Here is a 22,802-nt window from a genome sequence, read left to right as displayed (position 1 = left end):
CTCAAGTTTTTCCCTTAAGACTTCATGAAAATAAGTAGGTCAATCAAAGTGGCTTAACTATGGATGTGTATCACATTGGAGGTGAGAGTAGGCATGGCATGATATGCTCTTTTGTGATCAAATGGATGAAAATGCACATGATAATTATGATAGATAGCATTCATTATATGAATTGTATAAGATACTCTTCCATTGTTTTGAAAAGTAGATGTTATATTTATTTGATAAGAAGAGTGGATTTATGTTGCTTTGTATTATAATAATATTCTAAAAGGATCATGATTGGAAATAGATGATGCAAGTTTAGAATACATGAGAATAAAGTTCAATAAAATTGTCAATCGGGAAGGCAACAAGTTGGTGTAAGACTAAAATATTGGTTCTTAATCTTGGGGGTAGGGTGGTGGGAAGGAGGCTACATATTAGGTTTATGAACTGAACATGTGAAGCTAAGTTTTAGGACCCAATAATGATGAGCTTGATTGGATAACCCATAAAATACATTTTATCCGTGTGCAGTGAGAAGTATGAGATTTCATGTGAATATCATATAATATTTCAGTAGTTGTTTGGGTTGTCCAAAATAATGAAGAACATATACTTTTGATAAGTTGTTAAATAAAGCTAAAGAGGGAGCACGAGTGTGTGCATGGAATCTCTTTGAGATAGATTTAGAGTTTTGTTGGCACATACTGGTAATAACATAAAGCACGAATAATGTTAGTGATTAGATCATGTTAATGATGCATTGCACAAACAAGTTTTCAGGTGGCACCATCAATAGAGTCACAACATGTGAACTATAAAAGAAGGCCTATCTTGCCTCTATGGTAGAGGTGTCATATATTGTCGGGTGGCATACGCATGAGCACATAGAGATGATGGAGTGCACATGTTTTGAACAAAAAATAGAGGTATGCGTTAGCAAGTCGATTTAAGGTGCTTAAGTGAAGGTTAATAAGCGTAGTGAGATTGAAGTGGCAGTAATGGGATCATTGTAGGAAAGTGCAATGCATGTATTTGAGTTTTACTTGGAAGAAAGTTGGGGGTTGTAGCCCTTAGTCAGTGAGTTAAGTTGGACACTTGTGATTGGGGTTACATCTGGAGATTATGAAGGAAGAATATCTTGAAAAGTGGGATGGGGTTTTATTAGGTTGAAAGTTGTATGAGCAATGAAGAGTGAGGATTATTCTTGGGTAAGCATGTTTCATTGAGTAGGTTGTCACTTTGCATGGGGAAGGGTATTCTCATACCACTTAATAAATTGTGGAACGGGATGGAAGAAATATGACGGAAGGAGAGGGAGAGAAGTTAAGAGAAAGTGAGATATGGTACTAGAAACATTTGGAATTCCTCTCAATACATGATCAGAACGCTTTTAATAGTCTCAGGGACTACAATTTCTAATAAAGCAATAACTTACACAACACACTAACATATACACACATGCCTATTAACTGACTTGGGAAGAGAACCCTAAATATCATATTTTTGCATCTCAAACAACTTTAGTGATATCAGGTCAATAGAAAATGAAAAGAATTATCCATTTTTCAAAATTAAACAAATTGACTCGTTTATTGATAGAATTGTTGAGTTGTTTTTTTAAGCTTGATGACCTAAACTTCATGGTTGTCTTGTACGAACAATTCCATTGAGCTGTAAGCCATTATACTTTGCAGAATGACTGATAAAATATCCCAACTATGCATCCTGATTTTCCACTGTATCACCAAACAATGGTTGGAACATAGAAAGTGGATGACATTGTCTAGAGAGAGTACTCACGTTCACATACTTGTAATAGTAGAATGTAATTTGGTACCACAGCTCTTGAAAACAGAAATTGATCTGTATTGAATGTGTCTACATTATTAGTGTATAATGTTTTAAGTTAGAATCGTGTCATGTGAATGCCAAGTTCATAGGTAGATGGTATTAGCATGATAATGATATTATAAGGCAGAAGGATCTGTTATGTTTTTTTTTCTTATTACGTAGGAAGCGTAAAACATTGGGCATGAGCTAAAATATAACTTTACTATAACCTCAATTTAGATGAGTAACTTGGTCTACAACTATGGAAATCATACATGATGCACACCATATTTAACTGCAAGTGATCATTGCGTATAACATTTAGTTTCTTGTAGTTCAATTTATGCATGGACATGAATGATTGAGTAACATAGTAGAATATGCATGAAAACTTGCAAGCTTGAGAAAGCTTTCATATACTAACTTGCAAACTATATTTATGTTTGATATAGGTATCTTACACGTATCATGGAGGTGGATAACTTTTAACAATATTTTTATGCGGAGGTTGCGATTAGATGATAGATTCGATGAGTGATTTACCTTTGAGTTAAATGATATATTTCATTATCCTTTCATCTTTGGGCTCAATAAAGTAGAAGTAATTCTCGTCTTAGGCACTGGTGATATATATGGGGATGCTAATAGTAGAATTCAAGTTGGTTGGTTGTAGTTGGGGAATGCTTTAGGCCTTTTGTGCGATAGAAAAGTACTGCTTAGACTGAAAGGAAAATTTTATAAGATGGTGGTGAGACTTGCAATCTCTATGGTGCTGAATGTTGGTCTTTAAAAGAGAAGCATAATACTAAGTTAAGTGTTGCCGAGATGAGAATGATTAGATGGATGAGCGGCTTTACACTTAGAGGTAAAATGAGAAATGAATATATCTGTGATAGGGTTGGTGTAGCTTCAGTGACAGACAAAATTAGAGAAAGTCGTCTTAGATGGTTTGGTCACATTAAACGTTGATCATCTGATGATCCAATTAGGAGAATAGATGGTTTAGATTCGATTTATGTTAAGAAAGGCAGAGGTTTAAGAAAGGCAGAGGTAGTAGCATATTGTATAAAAAATGATGTTAATTTATTAAAACTAAATGGAAATATGACACTAAATAGGCGCAATGGAGAAAATGATTTAGCCGACCCCACATAGTGGGATTAAGGCTTGTTATTGTTGTTGTGTAAAAATACAATGAATATTAACTTTCTTAAAGTGAAATATAACTTTTCATGCATGCCTTGCTTTAGTCTTCACGCTAAATTATTATTCAAGTAAAATCAAATTCTATTTTTTTGATTTGTTAATACATAATAATGGCTTGATATGTATGTAAATTCTCCAATAATAATCTTCTAAGTCGATTTTACAATTAATCAAATCATTATTTAAAATATACTTGTTTTATAAGTACCTGCAGCCAAAAACCTTTACGTAAAATGAAATAAAACTTGGTTTAAAACAAGTGATATTTAGATTGTTAAAAGTGTCCCCAGAAAACTTGTTTTCTTTTGTAAAATGGTTTCTCTCTTCATTTTTTTTGTGATATAATTTTATTTAATAATGAGCTTCTCATGTTATTTCATGACAACTTTAGTAATTATTTGCACAAGTTAAATCTATCCTTTCAAGACTTCTCTAGCGAAGGCATGCTAATGCTGATAATCTAACTAGTTTATAAAAGAGGATGCAGAAGTTTTAAGAAAGTTTAAAACTTGTTTTTTATTAATAAAAGAGATTTGGTGTCTTGATTCATTAGAGATTTACAAAATGCTTGTAAATATTGCAGTAAACAGAAGGCACAACTTTTAATGAGTACATAATGTGCTTTGTATTAAATAAGGAGGAAAATATATTTAAATTAGTTAATTGAAAAGACAATAGATCTAGAGATTTTGATCTAGTTGGTTTTATTGGCCTCAAAAAACATCATGGATGAATACATAAAGAAGAGAATTATTATTTTGAATTTATTTTGATCTAAGTTATGTTGCATATAGATTGATTCAAAGAGTTGTGTATTGGAGTTATCTTTGAAGATGTATGAAAGGATAAAAAGATTTTAGTGGAGATGAGATACTTTTTGAAATTTAGAGAGTTATATGGGATATCACAGTTGCTTGATTTGGAAGCCTTTTTGATAAAATTTTGATGACTAGGAGGTTGTCAAATGGCTGGAAAAGTTTTTTGTACCGATACTATTTTCAACATTGCTCCATTCATATGGTAATGAAACAAGTGTTGTATGATTAAGCTTTGGTAGTAAGAATATAAAATTAGATGAATTACATCAGCGTCTAAGATTAAAAAAATTTTTCATGCCATGAAAGCTAATATAGAATTAATTTGTATAAGGCAATGATGGGAAGCGCAGAGTAGATATTGGATCATAACATTAGAAGTGCCTTAGGAATTTATATGATTTAGAGGATTTGTTAGAGAATGCTAAGGTAGATGCATGTTGGAACCAATGATGGTAAACTATGTGATGGTTATTAGAATGATTAGCGTATTATCCATTGAAGATACTGAATTTACAAATAATATTGGCATGAACCTTCGTAGGGAAGATATATGAATGGTAAAACCAATGATCATGAACTAAGTGATGATAATTATGAGAATGATTAGCATATTATCTATTGAAGATAAGGAAATTACAAATAATATTGGCATAAACTTTCATAGTGAAGGTTAGAAAAGGCACCCATTACACAAGTCTGTGAAATTTGTATAGGAGGATTTGTAAGAAGCGGGGACATAAAGATAACACATGGTTTTTTAATGATCAGTACTATACATCCCAATCAACAACCATCATTAATATATTGAAATTGAGGATACTTAAAAGCAGCCCTATTGAAGTGGTACGGCTTATGGTGGTGATGATGACGTGTTTGCAGTGCTACTCGATTAATTTAGTTTTCCTTGCATGGTTGCATATACTTGATTATCAAGTTATGCTTTTTTTGTGGTTGCTTTGTGAAATATAACTTTTTGGTAAGTTTAAGGAAATTTATTATTGATTCAGATAGAATTGATGGATATGCTTTGCATGTTGAACAGTTTAGCAGAAAGGTTGAAGGATGAGGGAGTCTTGGTATTGTATTCTTCTTGTGCTTAGAATCGCTGAAGCATATTGTGGTTAGTTAATTGTTGATTTCTATTACTTGAGTTTTTCTTTATTTTTCTATGAATCATCTAAGGTAAATAATTAACTGCATTTATTATTTAATCCTCTACTTCAATTCTTTTTATTGTATGCTGATATCTCCTATCAAAACGTTAATTCTTCTAGGGAAATCTTAGAATCCTTATCTCAGCATTCTTCTATTTTTTCTTATTTTATTGATATATTTAATTTAATTATTTTCCTTAATTTCCATGAATCATTTAATTTATATTATTTAGTGAGACTGGCCCTATTGGTGCCTGCATTAAAAATTGTGTATGGTTATAAGCTTCATTGAATGAATTTGCTTGGTATTTAGGACACCCTGACAGAAGGTTGCAAGTCACTGTATTGTGCTTTCCTTGTGCTTTGAATCATTGAAGCTTTAAACTGGAAGGGAATTAGGGCATGATTTATAGTTTAATGCATCTTTGTACTTTTGCTGAGCCTTTATATCAAAATTTTGATTTACTTTTACGAAGCCTTTGTATCGAAATATTGATTTTTCTTTAAGATTTATATAATATATAACGTGAAACCTTAACTGGAGAGTTCCCGCAACAAATTTACCCTTAATTACACTCCTTTGGATGAAATTTGTCTTCTTTATTTGATTAATTGATGTTTTAGTTTGTGGCCTGTTATGACACATGAAAATTGCAACATCGTTTCACCTAAGAAAGCTTGAGGAATCTTGTGTGGTAGCTGAACATGAATTAAAGAGGTTATGGCCTTTATATGGACTCAACTTTTGATAGAATGCATTTTCAATGTCATAAAGAAAACCTGTTTTAAATTATAAAATAATTCAATTTAATGACGGTTTTTGTATGTTCATGGATATTAGACCCAAGCGATTGATTCTTATTAATTTACTTGCACTGAAGAGATTATGTGCAAATATATATTTTTCTTTTATGATTATTACATTTGCAATATGTTATCATCATCATTAATTTTTATCCAAATTTGGTCAACTTTATGAATCCTTGTAAATTAGATGTTCCTGCGGAGTATTTATAGGAGATATCGAACTTGTTTTATTTTTTAATTTTTTAAAATTCTTTTTATTTTTCTTCAATATATTTCCTTTTTTATATTGTTATAGTTGCATTTCATACATTTTGTTGTGGATGTCAAAATTATATCATATTTATTCTCCAATATCATATATTCAATTGATGTTACTTCCACATTTGTTTAACATAATAATTCTTTAGTTATATCTTTAGGTTTTCCAGTAGTCTAGCTTGACATTCGCACGTATGCCTAGTTGTGTCTACCATTTACATTTACCTTTTTTATGGTTTAATCAAAACTTTTGTAAATTTTCCTTTCGTTTTTTCCCCACAAATTCTATACCTTTTTTTCTTTGTTACACCTATTTCTCATTCTAATTATTTGGCTCTAGTATTAGCTACACCCATCTTATGGTTGTATTTTATACATTTTATTGTGCATGCCCAAACTAGTTTGTTTATTTTCCATTATCATATGTTCAATAGATGCTACTTTTATATTTCATTTAGCGTGATAATTTCTTTGTTAACAGTATTCCTACATTTTGACAATTCCAACATAGAATTCACATATATGCCAAGTTTTGTTTATTAGTGGCAATTTTTTTGTTCTATGAAGCAAAAGTTTTCTTATAATTAATGCTCTTGAGTTAGGAGTTATGGCATTTCCTCATTTTAGAAAATAATTTCAGAATATGTAAACCTATATATCAGGGTTGTTTCTTTCATTATTATTATGAGTAAATGATTCGGTCGATCTTTGTTCTGTAAATTCTGCCCCTTTTATCTTTCAAATTTTTTCCAAGTAGCTTTTTCATATTTCGTAGATGCTTTGTCTGAAACTAAGATTTATAATTTTCACATGTATTTTGGCTTATCAATGTATTGAGACTTTCATTTTTCTTATAATTATTGTATGTTATGATAATTAATAACATTTATTTTTCACCAGTTTTAGAAAAATTTCTTTTAACTCTGTGTCTCTTTTAATAATGCAGCATTTTTTTTTGCTTATTGAAACCTCTACATTCTTTCTAATGGAACTATTTGTCAATGAACCATGCACATTTATGTAAAACAAGAACATGACACAACATCAACATAGGAGTGTCAAAAAAAGACTGACATTCATGTCTATGAAGAAGAAGAAGAACAAGCCTTTATCCCACTAAACGGAATCTATGAAGAACTAATTTAAAAAAATGATGTGCCATAACATGAACCTGAGGGCACAAAAAATTGTGTAGGGGACTTGCCTTGGGACAGTATTTTCATTTATAAATTATGAATTTTAAATGCTTAATTAGAGTACCTTATATTGATATTTTAAGTTAAATTTCAATTCATGAAATATCATATATATTAATGAAAAGTAAAAGCATACAAAAATTTAACATTTGTTGGTTTCACTTGCAAATTTAAATTTAATATTGTGTATAAATATTAAAAAGTTCCCGCAAGATATCAAACACTTAAAAAAAGTTTCTATACTCTTAAAAACAAATGAAAATATAAGCAGATTGACAGTGATGTCTATGAAAAACAACTTAAGTATACACATCATAACATGCTCGTGAGGGCACAAAAAACTATACAGGACTTGCTTGGACATTATTTTCATTTATAAATTATGAATTTTAATTCATGAAATTTAATATCATATAAATTAATGAAATAGCGTAGAAAAAGTTAACATTTGTTGGTTTCACTTGAAAGTTAAATTTAATATTGTATATAAACAAGATATCAAAAAACTAAAAAGAGGTTTTTGTACTCTAAAAAACTAAAGAGAGTTTAAACGAATTGACAAATTGATGTCTATCTAATCATTGTAACAATCATGTTAGGACCATGTCCTTACCTAGCGAGGCTCAGATTTCAAAGGGGAATGTATTTGACGTAATTTTCAACTAATTGGAAATGTGCTAGGGTATGTGGGGGGCATGTTTGTGTACTTTTAACTTTACATAGTGTCCTTACTTCATAGCTAGTTGTCATATATCTCACATATAGTTTGGCCAACCTAAATAATTATAGTGTTTCTATTAGCAACTTTTCGTGAAAACTTGATGATCTATCCCTTTAAGACTGTAAATTTTATACTAGTGTTTTTCTTGATAATTTTCTGTGTTCTTGGAGGCATATTTATAACTTCTATTTTAAGATGTGTGGTAAAATTATTTTCTCAAGTTATCTGTAAAAAACTATGTTTTCATGTTAAAAATAAATAATTTTTTTTTATTTTTATTATTTGCCTTATTTTAAAAACAATTGAATTATTTTTATTTGTTGGGGCTCATATGGTTAAATTTTGAAATAATAAATTTAAAAATGAAGTTTGTTAAATAAATCATTTGGTTGAATGTTACTAGGTATCATATACTTCAAACCTCTTAATTTTTTTTAATACATTTTCAGAAATGTTTATTTAATCTTCACAATCAATACAAATGAGTTTTTTGTTCGTGTGCAATGTGTGAGCTCGGTGAGTACTACCGAGGAGCGGGATACTGTAGGAGGGGCTGCAAAGCTTTTGTTTGGTGAAGGGTTTACAAAGCCTCTCTATGATTGGTTCCAACTGATGGGGATATATTGGTGGTGAAATTATTGTGCTGATTGTTTCAATTCAACTCTCTCTTTGTTGTCATTCTAGAATGTTAGGTGAGGACTAGAGATTGGCTAGCTGAATGGCAATTGTGTACCGGTAAGGTATTTGAAGTAAAATGTTATTTATGTTTCGGAGTGTGTTAGTTTCTTTTGCAATAGGGATTGAAATCAAAATTAATTGAGAAGATCTTTTAGTTTGGCTTGCTGAATTATCAAAAGAGAAACAAGCTCGTCTCCATTTTTGTGCATTATTGAATGCCTCATATGGATGTGTTATGCTAAGAAATCTACTCCAATTATTTGGAAATGATTGTTGCTGTTAATCTTCTTTTGTGTTATGCCTTTTGGGTGATGATGGTGTGGTAGTTCTGGACTTTAAAAGCAAATATTTTGATGGAACTTCCTAAATCCTTATTTATTTTGAAGAGAAGATTGTGGTGCACAGTAAAAGTTTTCAAGTGTTGAGGAGAAAAGGTTTATCAGATTTGAAGTATGAACACCTCCATGGGGGGACGGTAGTAAAGAGAGAATGATAAGAAAGAATTCAAGGAAAAGCCTAGAAATTAAACTTAAAAAAATGCTATGGCCTGCTTACATGTATTTTCAAGCTTAACATTCGGATTTATTAAAGAATTTTCTGATTCTGTGTGATCTTGTGTTGCATTTTTTTCTGCATTTTTGTGCAATTTGTTAATCGTTAAAATTGTCTTCTCTTTTCCTTGTTATTATGCTTTGTGGATAAAGGAGACGTTACAACATCAACATGAGTCTTTTTTCTCCAATGTGTCCTATTGAGGGTCCTATTTTCTTTTAAATCTAATAAATTAAGATAATTTTTTATACAATATGCTCGAGTCTTTTTAGGCTAAATCCTTTCTTAACATAAGCCAAATTTATAGCATCTATTTTCTTAACAAAATCACTAGATGGTCGACGTTTAATGTGACCAAACCATCTAAGATGATTCTCTCTAATCTTGTTGCCACTGGAGCTACATCAACCCTTTCACAGATACATTTGATTCGCATTTTGTTTTTAATTGTCAAACCACTCATACACCTAAGCATTCTCATCTCAGCAATACTTAGTTTTATGCTTCTCTTTTAAAGGCCAACATTTTTTGCCATAAAAGAATTGCATGCCTCACTCTCCGGTTTATAATTTTTTTTTTTAAATCTAAGCGGTACTTTTCAATTGCACATTAGGCCCAATGCATTCCTTCACTTCAACCATCGAACTTGAAATCTACCATAACATCCCCGTCTATATGACCATCACGTTGAACAATAAACTCGAGCTATCTAAAATGTTCATAGCTTTTAATGATTTGATCTTCCATTGTTACAACTCTGCCACCAGACCTACTACCACTAAAATTACATTCCATTTAGTTTTAGATCTACTCAAATGAAGGTTTTTAGACTCAAATGTAGACCTGTATGATTTAAGTTCTTCTTGAACTTAGTCTTATCCACAAGAAGGATATCATCTACTCAAATGAAGCTACATTCTCCTGCAAATGTCCAATAAGAGCATCAAAAACTAAAGCAAAACTATATGGTCTTTATGCCGATCCCTGCTGTAATGCAAATGAAATAGGAAAATACTTGGTCAATCCTCTTACTGTTCGAATATAAGGAATAACTCTAGTGTACATATCTTTAATCACTTGAATATAAATCATATCAAAACCTTTCTTTTTTAGAACTTTTTAAAGAACTTGGAACATTATTGTAATCTTTTTTCTAAATTAAGAAAAATCATATGTAAATCCTGCTTACTTTTGCTGTATTTATCCAACAACCTCTCAATAATTATATAGCTTCCATGATAAACTTGTTCGGCATAAATCCAAAGTGATTATGTGAAATCTTTGCATGACGTCTTAACCTATGTAGAATTATCCTCTCCTAATTTTAATGTATGATACATTAACTTAATTCTTCTATAATTTGCACGCACTTGTGAAGTACTTTATTATTAAAAATGGGACTAAAATACTCTTCCTCCACTCATACATCTTTTTTGTGTTTAAAATAATGGTAAAAAGTTAAGTGAAGAAACTCCTTAATCTCCTAAATATTTTTATCTTTCTATTGAGATATCATGAGCTCCTACTGATTTTCTAGTATTGGTTTTCAGTCGATTGAGATATCATGAGCTCCTACTGATTTTCTAGTATTGGTTTTCAGTTCTCTAAGTTTCTATATTTAAACTAGTTTTGATAACAAAATTTTAAAATTTATCTTTTCTTACATACTATTATATCTTTGTTGCTTTGATATTTTTGGGACTTTATTTTCTTAAAATGAACTCAAACAAACATTGTTCAAAATTTGTACTTTTATATCATTTAATTTAATGATCGTTTGATTCAATTATACTAACAAGTTTTTCATTTAGTTATGCTAGCAGAATAAGATTAACATCTTGTGCTAATCAAATCCTATCCGAGCTTGTTCATTTTGTTGGTTAAGAAGCTTTGGGTCGATGAGATTGATTTTGGCATTAATTTTGGTAGATCAGGGCCGGGTATTTTGTTGTTATATGGTAGTATTTTTGTAAAATCCTAATGGAAAATTGTCGGATTTAAATTTGAATCTGGCAATTTGAATTATAAAATCTGGCCAAGAGAGGAAAAAGGAATTCAGTCAGATGTTAAATGATTCATAATTATTCCACGGTCTCTTATTTAGTTGTTTAGGTAATTTTTTTTAATTAAAATGATTTATTTTCAATAATATAAATAGACTTATAAAACATAAAAGAATGGTGCACTTGTTTGTTTTAAAAATTGCAAGCTTTTGTTGGCTGAATTGTCCAATTACTTGAGAATGAAATAATTTGAGGAAGATTGTCGGACGGCGCGGTTCCTACTTGTTGGCAAAAGATTAGTAATGATTTTCTGTTGATGTGGGAGTTCATTCTCTGGCTAGATTTGGGTACGCTAGGCAAATTCAGTCAGTTACGTTCTCTCCTTTCTGCTTTGTTGGCTTCAGCTTGACGGTGTGCTGTAAATACAACGACGATTCGCTGGATTTGATTCATTTCGGCAATCCAACTTATATGATCTGGTGTACAAAAACATGCCCTTCTTATATTTTTTAACATTTTTATTGTCTTAAATCAACTTCTCAAAAGAAGCGTGTTGAAGAGGGTCCCTTGGTTTTCATTGATATCTACCTGAGAATATGATGCGATTGTATGTAATAGTTAGGCAATGCAGAAATATTTGAAATTTTTCGAACAGGAGATGATAATGTTGAAACGTGTGATGCTATAAGTTCATTGCGGTTTGGTGGCATGGAAAATACTCTTTATTATAATAATTGTTATTATCATTATTAATATTTTATTGCAGGTTAATTATATTAGAAATGTATGCCTAATAAGACGGGCTCTTAAACCAGCAATTTCTAATCACTCCGGAGCTTCAAATAATAGGTTTAATTGATTATATGAAAAGCTCTACGCACGATAACTACTGGAAACAACGTTTTTTTTTTTAATGAAAGTATAAATAAATGCAGATTTTCCTTTTTTTTTTTTTTTTTTTTTTGGTTTATTCTTTCAGAATGGAACGATTAACTTCTTATCCGACCAGTAATTGTACCGTACGTGTAAGTACTGAGGGAGGGTGAATTAATAAATTATTGTACACTTTTAGCAAATAAATAAACCGCCTTCCATTATTATTATTATTATTATTATTATTATTATTATTATTGTTATTATTGTTATTGTTATTGTTATTTTCTTTTCTTTTATCTATTTCCCAACCTTAAATTTTAGGAAGATTTGCTTATATACCGCATAATTCTTATGTAAAATTTTATGTGCATGCAACCTTTCATATGCTAGGAAAGGTGTGCCGTACTCTCTAGGAGTTAAAAAGTGGTGGGTTTTCAATGACAAAAGGTTATGTGATAGATATGTAATAAATGGAAATTCTGTGATGTGTATGTAAATGCCCTAAATTTTTTGGACGGGATTAATGATGGATAAAAGTAGGAGCAGTAAGCCCTAACCTGCCCGCCAAATGTAGATCTTAGGGTTTTTCTTGGATGAAGCAAAACGGCAGTGTTTACACCCACAACTAGCATATTGTAATATGCTCATCTAATTCGAAAAAATAGATGTGTAAACGAGTTCGGTTGAGCTTGAGACACTTTTCATTTGAACTTGAGCTTAATTAATCGGCTTGAGAATAAGTCTATGTTTGAGTTATTATTTATTATGAAAGGAAGAAAATAATAAGTTGAAGCTAGTGTTATAATAAAAATAAAATAATTAGAATATTATTTCATAAGAAATATAAATAATATTATTAAATTTTTTAATGTTTTAAAATAAAAAATTTAATTTAAATATGTTTTGAGGATATTTTAAATAAATATTTATGTAAAATAAGTTTGGCGCCTGAGCTTGTAAGTCTGAGTTGAGGATGGTTCGACTCAAATGGATCCTAAAACTTGATTTAACATAAATTTAATTAAATAGAGTTGATACATCTTATTGAGGTTCCTTTTCCCTAAGTAGTGTAATTGAAAGTGTTAATATTAATAATAAGCATTACATATATGATCAATAAATGTGGCCAAAAAGCCGCGACGGAGAGCGCGCCCGAAACGGCGAAACGTATAGAATAGCGCTCGAAGTAAAAAATCCGCACCAAACATTCGAAAATTCCCGCCGTTTCTTTTATTTACTCCCAAGTCCCACCCGTCGGCCGTCGGTCCTCCTCCTCTTCTTCCCGCTACTCTTTGAAGTCCCATTTAAGATACTCTCTTCTTCTTCTTCTTACTTTTCTTGCCCTTGGCTCGTATTCTATCTCTGCCTGCGCCATGGCCAGGCTAGGAAGAGCCAAGAAACAAGACAAGCTGGGCACCGGAAAGGTGACTCCAATGCAGATTGCTTTCATAGTGGATCGCTACCTCGCCGACAACAACTATTCCACGACTCTATCCTCCTTCAGATCTGAAGCCTCCGATCTTCTTTCCAGAACGCATGGAAAAGAGGTTATGATTTATTGTACAGCTTTCCTTCCTTACCTCACCCTCATTGCATCTCTAGCTATTTTGACATTAGCGACATGACCAGGTCCCGAAGGGGTTGATGGGGTTGGCCGACATACTTGACGATTACATCCGCCTCAAGGAACAGAGGTTGATCATGGATCGAGAGAAGCAGAAGGTTGAGGCGGCAATGAAGGGAATGCAGGATTTGATTCAGGTTTACCACTCTGAGCCCGCGGAAGGAGCATCTGTGCCTATTGCAACGTCTCCACTACAGATCATGGCGTCTCCGGCGGTTCCATTCCCTTGCGGATTGAACCCCATAAATCCCACGCATCTGAGTAATCCACTCTCCCTACGATATGTACATTGCTTTAGTCGCTACGATGCTTTAAGTAAGATAAATAATGTTATAATTTTTCCATTGTTTTGCACCTTTGGATAATTTGGACAATAAAGCTATCCATCCCGACTTAATTCTAAAACCGTAGAATTTCAGCTTGCTAAGCTTGATTGTCACATTATTTATACTAAATATGACATCTATACTCCTTTGAAAAATGTTTTTTGTTGTTGTTTCATATTTTAGACACGTCATTAAAATTGCATTTGTTTTTTTTAGCTATGAGATGTAAGGCGTTAATGTTCTTTTTCTTATTAATATTCTAGTGTATGATTAAATATGTTTAGAGAAGGTTTATTAATCTGCATTTGATTTATCAAGAAAATATTTCGTTTCAATATAAGAACAAGTATGTCTCAATGTGATAGGATTCAAATTGGGTAAGTTTATCTTATTCGCTACAGATAAGTTATTTAATTTACTTAGCTTCAAATATAATACAAAAAGAGATTATATTTCATACAAAGTTGTGGAGAAATGAATTGACATGTTTGTCTAATGGGGAGATACTGTGATCACCCATTGTGAAGATGAATGCTTAATGTTGACTTAGCTATCATTTTTCTTTTTTTATTAAAATGGGAGTTATTCCTTGCCATAACCAAGGTGTCTTAATTTTCCTTGAACTAAAAATGGAAAAACTTTGCATTTCGTCAAGAAGCTAAAGAACTTTTCTTGTAAATACCAAAAGAAATTATTTATTTTATTTATTTGTTGGTTTTGTTATGGATGCATAAAGTTATTGATTTATTCTCTTTGTATGGTCACGTTATAAGGTAAAATATGAATAATTTAACATGACTGCAATTTAATTTAGGTTGCTACCACCTTGAAAAAATAAATGTGAATACATTTAATATTGGTAATCACAAATCTATGAATAGAAATTGAATTGAGTACCCACAAATTTTGAAATTTAAAAATAATTTTTTTTCTCGTTTCTAACACAACTTGTATACTCATTTTATTAAAGATTACACAATTGGCTTTCTTAAGTTCTGGAAGTTTAGACTTTAATAGCTCAATTGATTTTGATAGAATAATTATCAAATCATATAAAATCAAAATATGATAAAACACTTGAACCAAGAGCAATACAATATTTTACCATACATGTTGAACATTTTGAATGTTTTTTCAATCGCAAATCTTGTGTAAAATTAAAGTGAATGGGACCATTTTTTACTCATTGCATGAATCATCGGATCAAATTGCTCAACAACTTCAAAGATTTATGTAATCATATTGAAGGCATCTTAAGATGTTTGATATTCTCTTAAATGTTATGAGTAATATGTTCAATTTGATAAATATTTAATAATAAATATCCAATAATTTTTTTTAGAAGCTCCTTATTTTAATTTTACACATACACATTTTTTTGACATTTTCTCTTTTACAACAATCTTTAAAAAAGGCAAAATTTGGAATTGGGGTATTTAACTTGACAAGGCAAAAATTCAAATTATAAAATAACAATAATATAAAATTAAGTTCTAAGATTTTCACTCACAAATTATCGAGCAAAATTTTAAACTATATTCTATTTCAAATATAACTAGGATGTTATTATTTTAACAAATCTCTATTTTAATTTAAGGTTATTTTAATTAATAGTTGCGCACAAAATTTCATAGTAATAATATGATTTATTTGGACTTGTTAGTTATTGAACAAGCTTGAGACGGTGAATCATTTGTGAATAAATTAAAATTTCATCTTTATTGGCAATGTAACTTCACAAAACCATATTAGATCTCCTTTTATACCCTTCATGCCTTTCATGAGTAAGTCTATCTACAATTTGGCTAGGGTATATTAAATATGATAGTTTCATTATTGCATATTAATTGTAGGGATTTTATTTGCATATGGTGGCTGTTTAGTGAAAGAACTTTCTGCTTTTTTAATTTAAAAATTTGAAATAGTCTAAATTGGTTAACCATTACGAGTTCCCGATTTGCTAAATTTGATTCATTTCACATTAGTTTGCTTTCTTGGTAGACTTTCTCTATGAATGAGTACTTGAGCTTCTGCTGATTTCTTCGATCAAACTGATATTTAAGCCTGGATAAAGAATGAAATCTGAAGTTTTACTAGTTTATTTATCTTACTCTACCAGGCTGGACTTTTTATTTGAAATTTAATGATTCATATTTACTTATTTTAATCCATTCACAGACAATATGATGCATATTCCTTCTATTAGCAACAATTCAAAACCACTTTTGTTGCCACCCAAGGCTGTTGGTACTAGTTTTTCTACCCCAACATATACACAGTCCTCCACTGAAAAGAGGAAGGCGCCAAAATCTATTGCTCAAGAACACACTTCTCCAAAGAAGCTCCGCACTCAGTCACCTAATGTCTCCAATATTGTACAAGGTAGCCCTTTTTTCTTGCTTTCTATTTTCCACAACTTCACAAACTTTCTTCGAATATAATCTCTCGTATATACTTTAACTGCTTTTTATCTTAGGATCTGGACTAAGCTCACAAGAAACTTCCACAAGCAATAATGCTAGACACAGCAAAGGGAAAAACCCACTTGCTCTTTCAACATGTGATGATAATTCAAATATTCAGCCTTCAGTTCAAGGTTCATCTGTTGTAAAGAAATTGTTCAGGCATTCAGAGGGTTTTCAGCCCATCGCTTCTTCTCCTAAGACTCCTCCTCAGGCACTTACCTCCCAAATGGACAAATCTCTTTCTCCTTTAGAAAATTCAGCTGTAAACGCTGCTGATACTAATAGCTTCCCTATTGTCTCCTCATCTAGCTGTTCTTTGATATCTTCCGAAACAATAATTATCAGCCCGCTTAAGCACAAAGGTTTCTATGCTGTTGAAAGGAGTTATCAGGTCACCTGTTCTCCCATTAAAACATGCTCAACTAAGCTTGGAAAGAGAGAGCATGTTAAAAGTAGACTTGATTTTGACAAGGCTGATGCTTTCGAGAGCATGGAAAAACCTTCTAAAGTTGATAATTCCACCTCTTCTCCTTCAGATACGGAAACTTCTGCTGGTCTCGACTTTGACCTCCCTGATTTTGGAATTTTTGATGGAGATTTCTTATCCGGACTTTTAGTCGACTTTGGTGATCACAATGAAGGCTTTTCTGGTTGCCATAATGAGAACGCTTGCATCATTGCTGGGTAAAGCTAAAATTTCCATACATTTTATTCTCCAACTCTGCTATCTTTTTCTCTTTAGATACTGTTTGATTTGATTGAGACTAAGTTGTCTTCTCCTTGAAAGTGCAGGCAGGAAGAAAGCGGGGGCTTTCAAAATTTACCTGATTACTCTATATCAGCAGCTGCTGGTGCTACTTCTGAATGTATAGGATTTCAAGGTTACACAACAATTCTTGAAGTAATCAACTATTCTATTCTTTCTCCATTGTTTTTACTACTCTATGATTGCTAAATATGTTCTCTAATCTGATTTTGATGTTCAGGAAGTTCTGACTGTGTGAATTCCGTCAAAAAGTAGCAACTTGAATCAAGATTTCAATAACTAGTGAGTCATTATAACTCATAATCATTTTTTAACTGAAAAAAATTTGCTCTGGATAGGTGCTGAATAATTTAGTTCATGAAAATTACATATTTTATTTCCTGAGATTGAGTGATTACATTACTTGCATTAAATCTTTATATCAACAACTTTGCATTTTTTTATGTGAATATTTTTTTGTTATTTTTATTTGTCAAATAGTTTTTTTTTAGTATTTATTATTATTATTATTATTATTATTATTATTATTATTATGGTTTGAACTTTTAAAATCTCATGCTCTGTAGAAATATTGCATTTTACATTGATTTGGAGAGCTGTTTAAAATTATTTGTTACTTCGAAAACTTTGCAGTTAAGAAGAGAGGGAGTTGCTCTATTGTCAATGGAGATTAACACAGGCTAAAGCATTGACAGCTTCTAAATTCAATAGTAAGACTGACTTATGAATTGTCGCCTCAAAAGTTGTAGCTTCAAACTAATATATTTGTTATATAGGTTTAATGCAGTTGAATCCAGACAATAGTAGATCTTGCTAAATAGCTCCCATTGTTGCTTTTTTAATTTATTCCACTATTTATATTATTGAATATGCATATTTAAGGCTTCATTGTGTGTGAAACTGATCTAATTGTATTTCTGATTTTCTTAATCTATCAGGTATATAGTTCAATCATAGTATTTATGTAAATAAAAACTATGATTATTCTTATGATTATCTATTATTATGATTTGTATTCTGAAAAGTAAAATTTATATTTCCAAAGTAACCTTATGTAAAAGAGTTTGTAATATTAAAATCCTCAGCAAGCTAATAAATTTGAGAGAATTTCAAATAATTCCAGTGATTTTACGGTTGATAATATAAACTTATAAATATGATCAAATTCAATTTCGTGTTGCTAAACATATGAATTTGGTGGGCAACGATTAGCGGTATATATGCATCATTTTGTTTTGTGGCATCCACTCATGTTTGACCAGGGCTACTGTATCCGCCCTTTTTTTTTTTTTTCCTTGAAATTTTTAAATTTAAATTCATAAAAGAAATGTCAATCATGAATTGATTTTTGTGGGTATAGATCACTTTTTCAAATTTTGGAAATTAAATTCGGAAATTAAATTCAATAATTGTTAGGTCTGAAGAAAAAGGGGTAATTCTAAAGATTTGAATGGTTCAAAGAAGAAGAGGGGAACTTTAGTGAAGTTAAGTTGATTGATTTTCTATGAACCATTCAAATCTTCTAGAATTACCCCTTTTTCTTCAGACCTAACAATTATTAATTCTAATTCATTAATCATTTAATTAATGAGACAATTAATCGAGTTTCGTAAAATTAACATCATATTATTAATCTAAAAAATAAAAAGCAATTCCTTTCTGAGACGCAATTCTATGCAAAGATCTGCATATTTTGAGAAAGCCTTCTTTAATCCACCCAATTATCTTAAAGAACATAAACTTGATATGTGGTCACAAATTTTCATCTAGCAGGAATCTTGAGATTATAAGTACGGTTCTCAGAGCATTTTTCGAGCAAGAACATTCATATTTTAATAAAAATCACATAGAACTTAAATTTCATCAAATTTACATTTTAATTAATTGGCTCAATATCATGGATATAATAACACAAATTGATTCAATTCAAGTCAGACCAAGATCATTTAAAAATTTTTTGGGTGCTTTGGTTGTTCAATTGGAAGGTCAAATAAATTTTAAATTTGACATGTTCGTCTAAAAAATGTCATATTATCAATAGAATCTTTTTGGGTCATCGGTTGCAAGTCTCCAAACTCCCTTCTTTTTTTGTGCGGAAGCTTTTTCTCAAATTATGTAAATAGATGCCTACCCCATCATGAAAAGTGATCTATACCATGAATCGAAAGAACATTTGTACTTGGAGCTAATTAGCAAAGAAACAAAATTCCAATGTTGTCTTTACATGTGATTTTTACTCTTTTGGGATTTCCATATGAAAGCTTGTGGTGTCTTTACTTGTTATTTCTATTATCTGGTGTGTTATGGACTTTCGTGTAATGTTGAGACACTAAATAATTACTTAATGGAAAAATAATAATTACTCCACCATCAATAAAATTAAGAATTCTAAAATCGTTGAATTTATTTTGAGAGGAGAAACATATGAATAAGTAATCCGTTCTTAATTATAATATTATTAAAATGAATATGATAGTTTTAAAATTTATTCTCATCAAATGTTCATTAAAAAAATTGTGATCTGATTGTTTCCAGAAAGCTCAGCAAGCCTAACTTGGAGACGCGTTCTTATTGACCATGTCCAACTATAAAACATATTCTTACTTCTGTATTTAACAAATCTAAAAAAAAAATATTAAGATGCCAAATGCCGGTATTTAAGAATCTAAATAATCATCCCCTAAATTAGTCAATATTGGCTCGTTATTTTCATCTACAATTCATTTGATTTCATCATCATTAAAATTATTGCTTAAAACCTTATTTGACTCATTCACATTAACATAATTTTGAGGTGTATATATACATACATACATATATACATGCATACATATATATATATATATATATATATATATATATATATATATATATATGGTTTTATTTATAGTGTTGAAATATGGCTAGTGTGTGGCTTAAATAAGTAAAATTTAGTCATATGCTCAAAGCTTGTTCTATCTCATGGTTGAATATAATTGATGTCATTGTCCTTCCACAATAAAATTCAGCAATCTATTTTGAGCCTATTTTTTCAGTTCAACATCTCAATATGATAGAGCATATTGATATTTTATTTTCTTATTTACAAAAAATACTTTACAATTTTAATGTTTTCGCACTTCTAACTTCTATAATTTAATACTTCTGTGTTATAATCACATCAAACTATATAAATAACTATTTATGTTTCCATTTAAGAAAAAGAATATTGGTGTTATGTAAATTTAGCTTAAAATTTAATTTATATACATAAACATAGAGTAATTACGTCGTAAATTCATAAATGGCTATGTATGTGGAACATACATAACCAACTCATGATTCTTATATATGTATTTAGAAGACTTTACGATGATGGTTGCATATATGATGATTAATATGAGTGCGAATACTAACTTTGTTGTTATGTTTAAAGTTACAAGAGTATAATGTAAAATGTCAATAGTTAATTTAACTCGGTTTAATTTTAGAATTATTAAATTTATCATACCATAAACATAATATAATTTTTCACAAGTACCTCATTTACGTTGGCAATACGTCTGTTTTGAAGTCAATAAAAGACTTTACACGGTGACTTTTTTTATAAATTATTTGGGTGAAAAAAAAAAAAGAAATTTGATTCTATCAGCAAAGTCTTCAAATTAAAAAAAGATAAAGAAAAAGAAAAAAAAACAGAGAATTAGTAAGGTACAAGTTTTAAACGTGTGTAGCATTGGAATCAAAAACATTTACGCGGAGACTTTTTGGAAATCCTCTATATAAACTCTCTAGGCCTTGCTCTTACCAACACCCAATAGGCGCCCAATACCTAATAGGAAGAGAAGAAGAAGAAGAAGAAGAAGCAGCAGCAGCAGATCAAATAACTGATCAATGGAGTTTAACATGCTGGCAATAGCTCTGATCCTCTCACTCTCCCTTCTCCTCCCAGCTTCCTCTCTCGGTAACTTCGCATGCATTGTCACCACCGTTTCAATTCTCAACACAAACTCCACTTGGCTATAACATAAAGATTTCTCAATTGTTTTCTGTTGCATAATTGATGCGCAGCCGGTACAGTAATCTGTGAAAATTTGCCCCAAAATCTGTGCTCCTTGTCGATATCTGGGACCGGCGAACGTTGCGTGCTCGAGAGCTACAGGAAGAGCGGCGAATCGACGATGGAGTATTACTGCAAGACTTCTGAGGTGGAGGTCGAATGGGCTTCGGATTGGATCGAAACAGATGAATGCGTGAAGGCTTGCGGTGTTGACCGAATGGCAGTCGGAATCTCTTCGGACTCTCTTCTCGATTCTCAATCGACTGCTATGCTTTGCTCGCCGGCGTGTTATCACAATTGCCCCAATGTGGTTGATCTGTATTTCAATCTTGCTGCAGGGGAAGGTAATCTAATTAATCATTTTCTAGTTAATTTGTTTGATTAATTCTGGTATTTGTGTTTTGATTATTGTGGACTTATTACAGAATTTGAATTAGTTAAATAATATCAATTGAAGCTATCAATTGGCTATATTTTTATTAAAGAATAGAAGGGTAGCTAATTACCAATCTCTGAAAAATGACATCATCATAAGTCCTCTCTGGTTTTCCAATTGCTTCTGGTATCCAAAGCTTGAAACACAATACCCATGTTTGAAATATTCTTCCCGTTTTGCTGTGAGAAGCATTACAAATTTATTTTTAAACTGAGGCCTTTTTTGGTAGCAGGCGTCTTTCTTCCAGACTTATGCGAGGCCCGACGATCGAACCCACACCGGTCAATGGTGGAGCTCGTACAGAGCTCTGGCTTGGTCAGCCCGCTTCAAGGGGATATTGATCCTTCGCCTGCACCTTCAGCTCAATAATCACCAAGTTCAGCGACATCTGACATTCAGTATTGTTTTTAGCTATTTGTTTCACTCCCCTTGCCATTTTGAAATTTAAGAATCTTATGCATGCAAGTGTGAGACAGAGTGGGGAGATTTTGTGTCATGTAAATTTACTTTATGCTCGACTGTTGTTATGAGGGACTTGTTTTGTTTTCTTATCTACTTTAATTTTCTTCTACATTGGTGCCCACTTAAAATTTGCTTCTTACATTGGCCATCCATTTAAAAAAAAATTGTCAAATAAATTGTGCATTACCGAGTGTCGCACACTGTGATCCAACAATATCATCATGAAACTTATGTTCAATTTTTTTCAAAAAGAATCCTTAAAAGTCTAGCTGTTAGATTCATAGTAGTTTCTCTATCATCTATTATGTAAAAAAAATGCAGAAATGAAGAAATTCACACAAGAACAATCAAACACAAAAAATTTATATGGTTTGACATTGAATTGATTCACCAATATCCACGAGGCGGGAGATTCCACTAGTACTGGTTGGAGAGAAATAAAAAATAACTTTGGGTTATACCTTCTGAAGTTCTCACAATACATCTCTCATAAGCCCTAAGTCCATTTTATAGAGGAGGACTAAAACATACAAGTAATTAAAGCTGAAAGATCAAATTACTCATAATTACAATAAAAACTATAACACGACAACCTTC

At 31.2% G+C, this 22,802-nt stretch overlaps 2 protein-coding genes across 3 annotated transcripts; both read left to right on the top strand.

The window, feature by feature from the left end:
* Window positions 1–13,042: 13,042 nt before the first annotated feature.
* LOC110022920 lies at window positions 13,043–18,144 on the top strand. Of its 2 annotated transcripts, none has more exons than XM_020722081.1 (7): window positions 13,043–13,634; window positions 13,717–13,972; window positions 16,216–16,419; window positions 16,514–17,186; window positions 17,295–17,383; window positions 17,489–17,550; window positions 17,902–18,144. In XM_020722081.1, the coding sequence occupies exons 1-6, from the start codon at window positions 13,461–13,463 to the stop codon at window positions 17,521–17,523; spliced, it is 1,431 nt and encodes a 476-aa protein (XP_020577740.1). In that variant the 5' UTR covers window positions 13,043–13,460; the 3' UTR covers window positions 17,524–17,550; window positions 17,902–18,144. The 2 variants fall into 2 exon arrangements, with proteins under 2 accessions (XP_020577740.1, XP_020577739.1); XM_020722080.1 differs by having other exon boundaries at window positions 17,295–17,403.
* A 2,929-nt stretch (window positions 18,145–21,073) lies between these two features.
* LOC110022952 lies at window positions 21,074–22,346 on the top strand. Its single transcript, XM_020722128.1, has 3 exons — window positions 21,074–21,211; window positions 21,319–21,651; window positions 21,976–22,346. Exons 1-3 carry the CDS (start codon window positions 21,142–21,144, stop codon window positions 22,110–22,112), a joined length of 540 nt encoding a protein of 179 aa, XP_020577787.1. The 5' UTR covers window positions 21,074–21,141; the 3' UTR covers window positions 22,113–22,346.
* The last annotated feature ends 456 nt before the right edge of the window (window positions 22,347–22,802 follow it).

This window comes from Phalaenopsis equestris, unplaced genomic scaffold, assembly GCF_001263595.1.
Source record: "Phalaenopsis equestris unplaced genomic scaffold, ASM126359v1 Scaffold000203, whole genome shotgun sequence".
Classification (NCBI taxonomy): Eukaryota; Viridiplantae; Streptophyta; class Magnoliopsida; order Asparagales; family Orchidaceae; genus Phalaenopsis; species Phalaenopsis equestris.
The sequence above is the reverse complement of the archived record's forward strand: the minus strand, read 5'-3'. Positions and strand labels throughout refer to the sequence as shown.